General features: G+C 31.9%; 2 protein-coding genes across 2 annotated transcripts; both read right to left on the reverse strand.

The window, feature by feature from the left end:
* Positions 1-322: 322 nt before the first annotated feature.
* On the reverse strand, positions 323-5,910 carry LOC114425703 (protein FIP1-like). Its single transcript, XM_028392650.1, has 14 exons — positions 5,768-5,910; positions 5,589-5,676; positions 5,350-5,458; positions 4,441-4,490; positions 4,190-4,256; positions 3,908-3,980; positions 3,180-3,235; positions 2,572-2,668; positions 2,256-2,337; positions 2,068-2,130; positions 1,624-1,683; positions 1,292-1,384; positions 1,152-1,214; positions 323-711 (listed from the first exon to the last, which is right to left on the reverse strand). The coding sequence occupies exons 1-14, from the start codon at positions 5,821-5,823 to the stop codon at positions 598-600; spliced, it is 1,071 nt and encodes a 356-aa protein (XP_028248451.1). The 5' UTR covers positions 5,824-5,910; the 3' UTR covers positions 323-597.
* A 2,115-nt stretch (positions 5,911-8,025) lies between these two features.
* On the reverse strand, positions 8,026-12,732 carry LOC114367678 (thiol protease aleurain-like). The gene is made up of 7 exons (XM_028324872.1): positions 12,360-12,732; positions 11,134-11,249; positions 10,293-10,366; positions 9,934-10,198; positions 9,341-9,472; positions 8,749-8,884; positions 8,026-8,398 (listed from the first exon to the last, which is right to left on the reverse strand). Exons 1-7 carry the CDS (start codon positions 12,661-12,663, stop codon positions 8,361-8,363), a joined length of 1,065 nt encoding a protein of 354 aa, XP_028180673.1. The 5' UTR covers positions 12,664-12,732; the 3' UTR covers positions 8,026-8,360.
* Between the last annotated feature and the right edge of the window lie 2,223 nt (positions 12,733-14,955).

Here is a 14,955-nt window from a genome sequence, read left to right on the forward strand (position 1 = left end):
AAATGAGTCAAATTGTATATTAACTTCCTTTAATGAAACACAATATATTTTTTTAGTAAATTGTAATTTTGGTCTTTCAATAATTTTTAATTCATAATTTTAGTTTTTTTTTATGATTTTGATTCTTTATTTTAAAATCCATAATTTTAGATCATTCTTTGATTTTGTATAAATTTATTTTTATAATTTTTTATTTTAATTAAATAAATTACTTTTTATCATATCTTAAGTGAATATATTAGATTTAGGATTCAACAAAAAATGCAAAACTAAAAATTGAACCAAAATTTAAAAAATTTAAAATAGAAGACCAAAATTATATATTAGAAATTATAGGAAGATTAAAATTATAATTTTTTTGAAGGCAGATGCAAAAAATGGAGAACAATGGCGCACGATAACTCAATTAAATTACATCAATTTGAATTTCTCTTAACAAAAATAAAACCCTATTTGAAGCTAATATGTACATTGAATCTCTCCACAATAGTGACGGTACCTTGGACACACGTCTAAGTGTTCTTTTTAAATTGTGAGAACAAGGTTAAATGCTCAACAACACGAACTGGGCATGTTCCATATTTGCCTGCAAGTGAGTTAAGCTCCAAGTTCGTTTGCTTCATCTGCTGTATATGATTGACTTCTAAGCGTTGAAAGTTTCCTTTGTAATTCAAGAGTTGACATCCGCTCAGCCTCCAGTGCTCGCTCAAGCTTTAATCATTGATAATAAAAGGTTTAAGCAGAATATACTTTCACAACAACAAAACCCAACCGAAGTACTCAACCTCTGGTCTCGAATATAATACTGTAGTGTTAAATGCTCAACACGAACTGGGCATGTTTCTTATTTTTGTGTCTTAAATATAAACAAATCTTAATTACCTATGTCTTATTTAATGAGATTCTCTCTAAAATATTCTTCATTTATTAAGGTCAAAGACTTTTTTTTATGCTTGATATCAAGTTTCAATGAAATATAGTTTAGAAAATGTTTATTTTTTAATTGAAAATGACACAATTTAATAAAATTAACTAATTTTCTTAATAAGTGTGAAACATGTCTTTTTTGCTTATAAATTAAGACCGGATGGAGTATATATTGTAACAGTTGGTAGCTGTTCGCATTTATTGCAGATATGAATAATAAATACCTTGGCAGCCCGGGTGCTCCATTCCCCTAAGATAGCTCTTAGTCTTTCATTCTCTTCTACATACTGTTAGGATGTTTACTGTAAGCACCTTGCAGTCAAAGCACATACACTTTTCAGTATTAGTAAATCCAGTGAGATACCTGGTTGTTGGTCGTGCGAACATGTTGGATCTCTGAGTCCCTTTCAGCAATCAAGGAACGGGCAAGCCTCAACTCAGATTGCACTTGGTTCATCTGAAAAATTTTAAGCGAATCGTTTTGGTTTGTGAAGATGGAGTTGAATGATATCTGATGATTTCCTAAACTTGGGGTTACTAACCAGCAACATTTTGCCAAAAGGATAAAATGACTCATTATACGAGGCATTACAGAAATGTTCATTTGGAATTGTTATTTACAAGATAAAGGCACATTAAGATGACCGCATTTAGTTGCCTGCACAGACATTTAACACTAGAATAGACAGTAATTACCTCTGCAGAAAGTGTCCGTAACTCTTGATCACGAGCAGCTAGTAGATGGGCAAGGTCAACCTGCAATGTAAGCAATTTATTACCGAAAAAAGGAAAGAATGAAGAGGGAACAACTAATATTTACCGACACCAATATTGAGTCTAGGAGTTTTGACAAGTCAAGCTAGTTCATGAGTTTCTTACGGTTTAGCCAAACTGCTTTATAATTATGTAAATGTTATTTGGTTAAAATTCAAGCCCAGTTCCTTGTAATTTAGCCTAAAAAAAGTGGAACAGAATTGAAGCTTGCCTCAGGCCATTGACTCAAGAATTTTGGTACGATAAAAAAAAGAAGAAAAAACCTACCTTCGGATCACTGTTGAAGTAACAGAAAGGAATAAAATACTAAGTACCATATTCACCCAAAAAAAAATAGTAAGCATTATTATCCGTGTTAACTATTACCTGTGGTGTGCTCCGATCATCAGTTCCCTCATATTTGCTTAGACACTCTTGCAATCGAAGAATCTGCAAGACCAAATATTGATGGAGAACTAATTAAATGAAATATAATTAGTGGAATGTCTACACTATAAGTATCATTTATAAGTTATATAATCAACAGTAAATGAGTGCTTCAAATCTTTGTATACCTCCTCACTCAAAAAATGAAGATTTTCACGCTGATATTGCAGCAAAGCCATTTGCTGATCAGAGAGCCTACCATCATGGTACCTATTGCATCAAAGCTTTTTCTTCACAATCAAAGAACACACAGTTTGATTTGTGCTATTGGCATAATGTAATCTAATAAATGGCATGCATAAAGGTAGACCATCATGCATTCAGAAATACTAGTTTGCAGAACAGTTTTTTTTTTCTTTTTCATTTTTGGGTTTGAAAATCAAACATGGATATTATGTCATGAAGTAAATTAAAAAAAAAGAAACTAAATTACAAAATGTTTGCCTTAGACCCTCCAGAGAACTTGATGGTTGTAGTGGTGAGTATAAGGACTTCAGAACATCTGGATGTGAGTTTAATGAATTGTACTGGTGTATGTAACCTGTTTGCACCAAAAATGTAGTTAGAAAGGACAAGGTTAAACTACTTCTATTACTACTATATACGAAGAAGAGATCTTATAATTATAAAAGTGGTGAATTTAAGCAAAACATATCAATAATAACTTTAAATTAAAAGGGTATATTGGTAGAATGCAATACATTTTTCTAGTGTTTTTTCATCCAATGGGGGATAGGTGGGGGCCACAGTCCCCACAAGGCATAAGTCATCCCTATAATTCTTTCTAAACAGATTTCTTAAAATTCTTTTAAATTTTGAATATAATAGTATCTAACTATCTATACCAAAAGTACTATCTATCAATACATTTTGCCCAGGTTTTTAATCCAAATAGGGGCTGTAGCACCTGAAGATTCAAGATATCCCTTTAAATGTTCTTAAATTTGTTGCGATATTTTAGCTCCATCAATATAAAGTATAAACAAATCATAAATGGAATTTGTAGCTCCGTCTCCTCCTCCCCCCTACCAAAAATAAAATATTAAACTCACCAATGTAAAGACTCATAAAACATACGGCAGATACTGCTTCAACTACCATAATAATCCTGCAGTTTTAAATAACCAAAATGAGACAATTATCTTGGTAGAGTAAAAACGTGAACAACTAATTTCCAGTCCTTCTCTAAAGAAAAATAGCATAGGAAAGAAATATGTCACATGATAGTGAACAATTTATCATTAGGTGGAAGATTATAAGCATAACAGAGTTATAGCATTTTTTTTTTTAAATTACAATAAAATAATCTTTGAGGAAATTATTGCGAGTTGTGAATAACATAATTTCATTAAATCATGGCCATGTCAGAAGTTCAACTGTTAACACATCTAGACAAGAGGAAGGGGACATGGAGGTAAAGACATTCTATAAGCTGTAAAATGTCAAGGTGTCAATCAAGCTCTCTGTCTCCTACTAAGCATATATACTGCAGCTAGAAACTCAATAAATTGAAATATATTGAACCTCCCTATCTACTAGATAAATCACTTTTAAAATGGCAAGGGTTTAGGTTTAGTATATTCATTTGACCAAACATACAAAAGGCCTCAATGTCTGTTCCCTATAGTTGACACCTATTATTGATAACATGATTCAGATTAAGGATGTAGTTCATATTTAGAAGTGGCATACTCCTGTTAGTATACCATTTTTTAATTCAAGTTAATTTATACTAGAAAAATTTCTAAAATGGACAAGTATAACCAAATGGAGAATATACCTCAATATTGCAGAGATAGACAGAAAACCAGTGTAAGGTTTCCAGACTATAACAAGTAGCATTGCAGCAGTTCCTGACATTATTGAGAACATTCAGATTATAATTAACAACTCAAATAATATAAACTATCCACATTGTTAAAATATCAAAACATTCACGTGCCTCCACCTAACAATTTATGTTTTGGGCTTGAGTTGGTTCTTGATATTATGACATATATATCAACTGACTTCATATATTAAGTATGATTTGAAAGAAAAGTCTAAACACTGAAATACATACCATAGGCTGTAATAGCAAAGGGTATGCGGACAATAAATTTCAACTTCTGACTGAAACTATAATAGCCCTGAAAAATAACGTTGGTGATAAAAGAAAATACAATCAAACAATAAATCACCACCAAACCAAAGCTTTCAACAATCTTTGCAACAAAAATTTATTGGTAATTATATTATTTTATAGGTCCAATGCCATTGCAGAGCTTTCAGAAACAGCTGTGAAAATGAAGTACTTGTCATTAAGAGAATTACCTGCAAGCGTATCTTCTGCACTTGATAAACCAGGTATTGTTGAAAGATTCCTGAAACAGTAAAAATATGGCATTTAAACATAATAAAACTGTAGGCACTGAATATTAAGTATAAGTAGCAGAAGCTTATAGGTTATAATAATGCTTAGTAAAAGTAAACTAATATTTATTTAGCTACACGAAGTATTGTTAACTTTATACATACATAATAATAATGTCTGCACTCGAGTTTGGATTCTATTAACAAACCTCAAGATGGCTAAATTGAAAATTAATTTTAACTACTAATGCTGTGTTAATACATAAAAATTTCCAGTATTCTATAGAGATCTGATTTGGGCTTCCTAAAACATCAAGGGACTCAAAGTGAAGCATGCAGCAAGCAGTGATGGATCTTGGCCTAACTATTCTTTCCTTGGGGGAGGGGGCACAAAGGGAAGTTAAGTTGTAGTTCTCATATTTATTTCCACTTTGCCAAGCCATCCTCTAAAGTAGTCATCAAATTCATCCCAGAAAAAATGGCTGTAGTGAAAATTACTTGTGAAGTCATATAATTTTTCTCCTTATCACTAACTCCTCTCTCAAAAAATCCATAGTGTTTAAAGTTTGATTTTCACCATTATATTTCCAAAAAGCCAGAAATACAATTTTACACCATATAAAATCACTCATTAGGAAAAAAGCTAAATTACAACTAGGCACTGGTTAGTAGCCATGACATAACAAGGAAATTTTAGCATTCTTCTGAAGATCTCAGTGGAGACAACAGCAGCAAAACTTAGCACAATAAGTAAAGAAAGAGTGTTTAAACAAGCTTAAAAGGCATTGATTTATTTTACACATTCAGTAAACACGCTAGCTTATCTAGAGATAACAATCAAGAAAACCCTAATTGAGGACAGTTCCAAACCTGTCAACAGCAAAAGCAGAACATCACAACTACAAAGCACGGGAGAGATGAGTCCTTGCACTGGACGAAATATCCAGTGAGCTCCAATGGCCAAAGTAGCATAACCTGCCTAAAATGGAAACCAAAAAAAAAAAAAAAAACCAATTCACACCACAATCAATGTCAAATTCGAATGCAATCAAAATCATCATGATAACATGTTTTGCCAAAGGAGCAGAATTAGAATTATTTGAACTTGCCAGTAGTATGCAGTAGAAAACGCTCCCGATAACCCTCGCGGCTTTGCGATGAGCGAAAAGAGGAGCTTCGTGTAGTATATCGAGAAAGCTACGAAAAAAACGAAAGGTGAATTATGAATTATGTTATGCATCGCGGCATTAACAGAAATTTGAAGAGCGTTGTGTTGTGTGTGACTCACAGAGCGTTCTCCTCCGGCGATGTAGCTGGCGGAGAAGCGTATCTGTCGGTTGCCATCGCACAAGAGAAGAGAAGAGAGGGTTCAGTCACGGAACGGAGGTTCTTCGATCCCTCGCCAAAACTGTAACGATGTCTGGTTTACCTAATACTAATTTTTTTAAAAAAATAATTAATTGTTGACTATTTTCATTTCGTTTGCATTATTTTTTTTTATGACAAATAAACTTTTGGTCTTTACAATTTTGTGTTTTTTTTTATTTATATTAGTGTAAAATAACCATTTCATGCTTATAGACTGGACTTGAAAATTAATTGTATGTATAATTTTTTTTTACATAATGATTTGTTTTAAAAGAATGTAACTTCCGTTGGAAATTTAAGTAAAATGGTGATGGTTTCTAATAGTTGGGGATACAAATGTTAAAAAAAATTGACACAAAATGGGATCATTATTTTTATAATATTTATAGATTTTTTTATTGTTCTTTTGAAATTGTTTCTTGATTTCTTTTCTTTTGTGTTTTTTTGTCTTTGTTATTAAGTTGAGTGTATTAAGTGAGAAACTCTTTATTGGTCATGTCACTTGAGGTCACGTGTCACCATTTTATCATGTCACATAAATAAGAATTTTCTTTTGTTTTAGGTCACTTAATAAAAGAAAAGTTTGTATACATGATAATGGACACTAGATGATCTACTCCTAAATTCACATATCGAGCATCGAGCATGTGCACCAGTTATTGAACATTCAAAGATTGTAGCATTGTTCTCACTTCTCACAAATGATTCTATTAGTGTTATATTCATATTGTTGTAGTGACAACTATTTTCCTTGTAAGAGTGGACTGAAATTGTAGTTGTTTGTTTTAAATGTTATGTTGGAAAGTTGTATTGAGGTTTTAATTGAGTTGTTTGATTAAAATGAAATTCTCTTTTACTCAACATAGTAAATCAAATTAAAAAAAAACATATCCGTAAACATATTTCATGCTATGATTCCTTTAACAACTACAAGCCCCATTTATTATTATTTCCCTTTTTTACCTTACGAAAGCCATTGATCTCACCATTTTATTAAGCTATCAATGTTGTTATCATATTTTTCCTTGGGTGGGTTGGATCAACTATTTGTGTTTATAGCATAAACTATGGAGTCTTTTTATGTTTACAAGACTATGGAGTCTCTTTTTCAACCTTTTCTTAGTTGTTTTTGTTGTGTTGTTATATTTTAACTGGGAAATTAGAAAATGGCATGTCAGGGAGAGTAGGTGATTACTGATTTGAACCCCTTGAACCTTTTGTGACCTTTGGGTCATAACATTTTGTGATATTTTTCCATGACTAGAAGTAGTCAACCCGAACTCTTCATGCTCTTGTATCATCAATTGGAAAATTATACTATATATATATATATATATTATAATTTTATTAAGATAATTAATATTAAAAAGATATTTTAATAATTTCAAAATTATTTTGTTTGTGTTATTCATTGCCCACCTAATAATATATATATATATATATATATATATATATATATATATATATATATATATATATAATGTTTTGTTACTCAAGTATTTGTTCTATATTGATCTGCTTATGTTGTACCTTAGTGTGTATCAAATGCACTCTTTGTTAGTATTTATAAGCAAGTGATATTTTTATGATTTTTATTTTACTTTTAAGTTATTCCATAGATCTCTAAATTGTTTGGAAATTTTTAATTAGGTCTGTGATCAATTTTTTTCAATTAGAATATTGATTTTGTATTTATTCTTTAATTAGATTCTAGTGATTAATTTTTAGTAATTAAACAAAAAGGATTTAATTAAAAAACAAATAAAATTTAATAATCCAATTGAAAAAAGAGTCTGAAAACCTAATTGAAATTGCCTAACCTAATAAGAAAATTGACTATCGATACTAGCAAACGAGCAAAAAGTTCAGTTTCCTTTTAAGTGTTAATATTACATGTTTCTCTTCCACCCTCTCATTTTATTTGTCGTTTAAAGTAATGCACACATTTTTTTAAAAAAAATATTGTATCAATTTTTATGGTAAAATAATCATTTTCTCTTACTAAAATATCTTTATTAATTGCACTGTACAGTTACAACTATACATCAATCAGTATATTTTTTTCTTGAGGGTATTATTATAATAAAAGTTAATGTTTTTTTAATACTTTAAAAGCACAATAATTTGAGATGCTAACATATTTTACAAGTGACAAATAAATTAAACCGAAAGAAGTAATAATGTTGCATAGTGCAAAGTAGCAAAGACAATGCTATCTTATAACTGATATTTGAAGCGGGAGCATCAATACAATACAATATGTAACTATGAACTATCAATATATGATCGTTATTATGTCTGTGATACACACAATTAAGGCCATAATATACTTATGTGATTTACAACAACTTCTAGCTTATTTTATACATCATGCCAACCCAACTAGGAGCAATTTTCATCATACAATTACACTTATCTTTAATCATCATTCATCAATACTGGCATCAGCAATACGCTCTAAACTCTGAAGCATGACAAGGTGGTAGTCACCAGGGACCATATTGTTATGCAATTTATGCCACAATTGGATAAGATGCACAAGTTGCAACACCTGAAAATAAACAATTACCAAAATCAATACTGCAAAATGCAATTGGTTCATCTAAGCTTTACAAACCCATAATTTCAACTTTGCTATCAACAACTCTAGCAAGCCAAAGTTGAGCCAAGATACTAAAGATTTAGAATTTTCAATTGTTCATTTGTTTTAAAATCTGAAGCCCTTTACTATGCCAATCATCAAACCTGTAAAGGGAAATTGATTGAAGTTATTTTTAGGTTTGGTATTTGTTGGGGGCAGGGTTCTGTAGGAGAAATTTAAATGTGTTGCATAATCATTGATTGGAACAGGATCACCTAATAATTTCTCGGGTAAGTGGGAGGTTGTATATGTATACATACCACACATGTTCTTCCCCAATTCCATCTTGAAGTAGCCATTTTCACCCCAGCTTTCTCCCCATGAATTTTTTATGAGCCAATATGGGACACCATTTTCAACTCCATATCCAACAGCAAGAACGGCATGGTTCACATCCTGCCAAACAAATTCGGAATTTAATGTCTCTTCAATTACCAAAATAAACATGCAAAATACAAGGAACTAGGACATTTCGAGCACATCCAAACAATTAACTAACATTTGAGATGCTAATAGTTGTAAGCATATGATGTATTAAAAAAAAAATACCACATATATTTGATGTAACAGAAATGCTAGCGACACACTCTTTCTTATTAACTGTTTTTTTTTTAAAAAGAAACAAAGCCGTTTTATTGGGTTCCATTTCTTATATAAGGAGTCTCTCTCATGCTTTTGTAGTTTTAATAAATATTAACCCGTAGTAGTCTCTTAAAAAGTGTTTGTCACAACATTCCTCTTCCATATAAATTGTCACAAAGCATAAACTTGTAGAAAACTATTTTGTTTTGAAAATTCTATTAGACACTAGACTTGATTATCAAAAGCCAGGTAATTATTTGTAGAACTCACCTGGGAAGTGCTACCACAAGTGTCACTAGTGAAAACTCCATTCTCGTAGAAATGGAACCCATTCACCACCTGAAAGGCCACACTAACTGGCCGAACAAATGCAACTGCATGTTTTAGTTCATCTTCAGCACCCTGTACACAAAACATAGAATAAAAAAGAATTAGAAAATCTCATGTAATGTCATCAAGGTGTCAGAGTGAGACCAAGAAAGATTTGATTCTGCTATGTCTCACTACAATAAATCATTGTATTAGTAACAAAATTTAGTGACCATTTTTTTAAAGATAAAGTACAAGTTATTTTGTCGCTGATGTTAAACTATGAATACATAAACCAACAAGTCGTTGGTCCGAGTGGTATTGGACTTAATCCCCTTAAGCAAGTTTTGAGGTTCGAGTCATTTGGATGAAACAAAAACGTAATTGGGAGAGAAGATACCACTAAAAGTGATCATCCGGGTTTTCCAGCGAAAATTAATCATCAACGAAATCGGTGGATACTCCACACCAATATCATGGTAACAAAAAAAACTATGAATACATAAAGCAGAAAACCCCAACTCATTTAGAGTAGAAATCAGATAATTCAGTACCAAGGTGATATTCACAGAGTCAAGGACTTGAACAGCAACATTTTCAGCTGAGAATTTGCAGACACCATCTTTTCCTGTGTAGGGATATGCTTCCTCTGTCTCTAGTCCACCATTGTATTTAATGTACTCAAAGGCTTGTGATGGCAACCCACCATGGCAGCCAAAGTTGTTGAAAGGGCCAGCACAGTCCACTAGCTGCTGCTCAGAAAGAGAGATACTCTTCCCAAATGCTTGTGCATAGGCTGCTTCTAAAGCCCCAGTTGTGCTGCATTACGAAGATATCACGGTTAGAATCATGAAAAATTAGACACTGTCCCTTACTCATTCATTCCAAAGAATTTTTCAGGGTCCAAAATAACCTGAATGTCCAGCATGATCCGCAGCTGCCTTGATCTTTAACTGAACTCACTATACCTTCTTTTCTCCAGTCTTTCTGTACACATGGTCAATGAAATACAAATTTGAGTAATGCTATAGTCTTCTATAATACCTATCAATAATTTGTAGAAAAAAGTATTGAATAGAAAAAAATACTTAATATCAGACATAGAATTGGTCACAAGCATCACTTTTAGTCCTTAACATTACAAATATGTTATTTTTAGAATGCTTGTGCTTTTTGCTTATAACATTATTAAATGACCATCAATTAGTCAGACAAAAATTGGTCTCAACTCACAAGTATCAATTAGTCCTTAACGTTACAAATATGTTATTTTAGTTTCTAACATTATTAAATGAGCATCATTTTCTTATCAAAAATAAAATGAGATCACACAAAAGATAGTGCTGTGTTGGGAATAAGAGGAGGTAAAACACTAGAAGATTTCTGTCACGAACACAGTACAAGTGAACTAGACACTACACGAGAAGACCATCATTTCAATTCAACGTGGACCTTCACATTTACACTTACACTTGCCTGGGTTGAGTTACCCAACAACTGCACCCTAATTTCCAATATTCCACGAGGAACACACAATTTCTATCGAGTGGAACCATTGAAATGACGTTGGGAACAAATTTGTAAGGGTGTGAAGTAACTGCTAAACTTGTGTCAAAAGTCAAACATTTATGTGTTGTGATAAAAGGGGTTGACAGTGAACATGAGATGTTGCTATTTTGATCATTTACAAGTTTTTTAAATTTTTGTTGCATGGAACAATACAGTTAAAGTAGAATTTTGAAAATGTGGCATACCGTTGGAGGAAGAACAGCATCGGTGAGCTTGTGGTTGCCGTTAAGAGTGGCAGAGCAATTTTGGGCAGCTCCTAGTCTGTGTCTTTTGAACTCCTCCCAAGTCCAATCAGCAAAATCTGTTTCATAAGATAAATAAATAATGTCAAAACCTGTTTCAAACCAAAAACCTTTCCCCTCTTCTCTCCCTCTCTCTGTTTTTTCTAGAACACCAAAACCAAACTTGAGCACTCAACTCACAAATGTAAAGTTCACGCTTTTTATTTTTTCTTTTCTTTTCTTTTCTTTTCCTTCATGATGATTTCTGATTACTGATTTCGAGAAAATCAATCAAAAAAGTTAAACTAAAAAGATAGAATAAAAACTATTGAAATTTCCCATTAAATAAAGTAAGTGCTTTATATTTTCATTTTGGTTATGTGAGAAATGACTTATTTGATTTGGAAACTGTTGATAAAAATAAGCAGAGATTTTTATTTTCTTAAAATAAAAAAACTCTCGTAATGAAATAGTACTCTTTAATTCAATAACGATAATGAAATTCAAGATTTTAAACTGCGGATTGCGGTCTAGTGAGTATGTATACAAGAAAATTTTCTCTTATTATGCAGAGATAAAATAAATATTGAAAAATAATTTTCTTCATATACCTATCTATATATTATTATATTTGAAAAATACAAATATTATTTAACATAATTACATTTTTTTAATCTTTTAACTTCTCCGTCAAATAATTAAAAGAAATAATTATTGTCTTTTTTCTTTCATTCTCTAAACAATATAAAACATTATTATTTTTATGACTTTAATGATTATATATCACAGTGTAAAAGAAATTATATCACAGTGTAAAAAATCAACAAGTTTAACATTTGTCCAATTTTTTTTTATTATTTCTCTCAACACCCAAAGCACATGGTAGGTCAACGGTAACTAAGATAAGATCGAATGGTATGATTCTCATATAATTATATTATCTCTTAAGCACAGGATTAGATGCATGCTCCATTTTCATGTTTGTGCCTTAAATAAAATGTTAGTAGAGGATTTCTCAATCTCTTAACTAGAGGATACTCCATTTAAAGAAAAAGTAGGTGAAGGGTCAACACTTTGAGTCACAAGCTCGATTAGCTATGAGAATCCGATCACACAGTCAGATAAAAATCTAAGTCCAGAAAATGGAAAAGAAAGAAACAATAAGAAGAGAAAGAGTAAGTAAGACATACGATTAACAGAGAGAGTATAGGGCAAACGCTTCTTGTTGTGGGAGCGGATGAACCTGAGATTCTGCGAGAATATCTCGTACCTCTCCTTCATCTCTTCCTCGCTTTGGTAACTCTTCCCGAACCTGCTCACGAACCTAGCAAACTTCAACGCACGCCGGCACTCCCCGATCACCCGAACCACCTCCGCCTCCACGCCAGACACCATTCGTATCGGGTTCGCCGCCTCCTCCACCCACGACGCACCGGCCGCGGCGCATAATAGCACCGCCACCGCGCACCACACCACTGTGATCAACCGCGCCATCTTTTCCACTCTCTCTTTTTGGATCTCCCTCCCACTGTTGTGGAATCTTCAATGGGGTTATGTTATGTTTGTATGATAGCATTGTATTGATTAAATATTACTTGTCTCGGGACCACAGTAACCATCCTGTCTTCTTGGTTTTGATATTTTTAAGAGGTCGCTGTCTTGCTGATGTGTTCAATGACGTGGTATTTCTGATTGAGTTATGATATTTAGGCATTCCAATAATATTATATTAACACTCCATTTCATTCCATAAAAAAAACACTTCATTTAATTTATTTTTTCTTTCTTCTAATTTTTTTTAAACAAATAAAATTATTTTCTAAGTCAAATCACCTATTTAATCTTTTATCTTATTTTTTATTCAATTTAATCTTTTATCTTTTAGAAAGTTTATTTTGATTCTTTATTTTTTTTAAAAAAAAAGTTCAAAATATACCTTCTATTCATTTAATATTAACGTCATTAAAAAGTAATTTTTTTTCCCTTTCACCCCAGCAACCTTGGAAACTCATCATTTTCTTCACACCACACTCTTTGGAAGCAATAGTAGTAGGGTGGCTCTTAATCTCTTTCTCATCGAAACTTGCTCTTAATTTCTTTCTCATCAAAATTGTTATTGTTGCCATCATGGAATCTCACGGTTTTGGAAATCCGCTCGCTGCTACTCACTTGTTGCAACGACACCGTTTGGAGTTCAAAGGCCGCCCCTCCCCAAAATCCGTAACATCAATAGCAAAACCATTTTCCCCTCCCATCTTTTTATTCTCCTTCTTCAACGAAACCTCTTTCTTTTTCATTAGTTTTTGTTTTGTTTCATCTTCTAATTTGGGATTGCTCACACTCGACCCAAATTTAGGTGGGTAACTTAAGTAACCATTATCAATGGTTGCATAGTACACTATAAAAAAGGTATTTTCGACGGCACAAATTCGCCGGTAACTCCCAAAATTCATCGATAATTTAATATTTTTGATGGATTTTTGAAGAAACAAAATTCATCGATAAAATAGTCATAGGAAATATCAGCTGATGGAAAGTTATGTCCATCGTTAATTTCCGATGAATATATCTATCGGAAATACTAACAACCTTTTTCCGACGAAAAATATCCATAGGAAATTACCAACAAATTTATCTGTGAAAACTTTTTGACAGAAATATCTGTCGATAATTACCCACAAAAATATCCGTGGAAAGTTTCTAATGGATATATTTGTCGGTGTTGTCCATTTCCATATTTTCGACGAATATATTTCACTGATAAAATTTGTTGATAATTCCTTTTTTTCTTAAAAATTTATTATTTTATTTTTATCATTTAACATGGGTAAATTAAGAATATTTTTTTCATTTATATAATTCAACATCTATATTTAAATTAACACATACATGTAATTAATGAAATACTCATTCATAAATCCAAAACAAATGATAAAAAAATTTCACTTAAATTCAAAATAAATCCAAAATGATAGCACAATGTCTAATATGTCAATTGTAACAAGTGTTGCTAAGTCATTAATTAAAATATTTGGTGTTAGAGTGCCTTTATTGGTCATCTAGCTAGTCATCGTCTTGTTGCTATTGGCCATCTGGTTGGTGATCGACTTCTTGTTGTTGGTCATTCTCTTATTGTTGTTGGTCAGGTTGTTGACGTTGATGAATAATGTTCCACGCTTCAGGTAATAGGAACTGAAATATAAGTGATTGAAATACATGCATCTTCTCATTTGATTGACGAAATTCCTTCCATAGTCGATTGATTTTCATTGAATCTTGAGCGTGACTGCAAGATCCTTGCATATGCTGCATGAAACTGTTATCTCCACATTTATAAGTATGAGCAAGATCTCTGATACCATAAAGGCGTCCCTTACAATTTGATCCACATGCATAATATTCACCTCCACTTTCTTTCAAGCATCGTTACTGCATAGGAAGCTAAAAATATTATCAAAGAAATATCCTTAGGAAGATATATATAGCAAACCAAGTTCCATGTCTACCTTAAATTAAAAAATTGATAAGAATGTGGAAAAGTTTAAAAATCAATTTGAGGCTAAAAAGAATCAAATGACATAATAATTAAAGAACAATTAGAGGTATAAGAATAGTTGAAGTGGAGCTTAAGAATAATTGAAATGGAGCTTGAATCTAGTGAGGGTAAGTTGATATTCACCGTTTTCCTTAAAATCTGTGTTTATCATATAAGTCAAGAGAATGATACGTTGATTCAAAATCACACGTAAACATTTTTTAAAATATAAACTATAAATCATAAAAAAT

Source organism: Glycine soja, chromosome 9 (genome assembly GCF_004193775.1).
Source record: "Glycine soja cultivar W05 chromosome 9, ASM419377v2, whole genome shotgun sequence".
Lineage (NCBI taxonomy): Eukaryota > Viridiplantae > Streptophyta > Magnoliopsida > Fabales > Fabaceae > Glycine > Glycine soja.

Bases quoted from the DNA above. Each gene is read 5' to 3' on its own strand.
- LOC114367678 (XM_028324872.1), bottom strand. From the start codon at position 12,663: ATGGCGCGGTTGATCACAGTGGTGTGGTGCGCGGTGGCGGTGCTATTA. The intron at 10,199-10,292 runs GTTATTTTGGAC...TTCGTAATGCAG, and splicing joins GGATCATGCTGGACATTCAG to CACAACTGGGGCTTTAGAAG. The intron at 8,885-9,340 runs GTGAGTTCTACA...TTTGTTTGGCAG, and splicing joins CTTGTGGTAGCACTTCCCAG to GATGTGAACCATGCCGTTCT.
- LOC114425703 (XM_028392650.1), bottom strand. From the start codon at position 5,823: ATGGCAACCGACAGATACGCTTCTCCGCCAGCTACATCGCCGGAGGAG. The intron at 4,257-4,440 runs GTAATTCTCTTA...GTTATTTTTCAG, and splicing joins TGCAGAAGATACGCTTGCAG to GGCTATTATAGTTTCAGTCA. The intron at 2,131-2,255 runs GTATACAAAGAT...TTGGTCTTGCAG, and splicing joins TTCATTTTTTGAGTGAGGAG to ATTCTTCGATTGCAAGAGTG.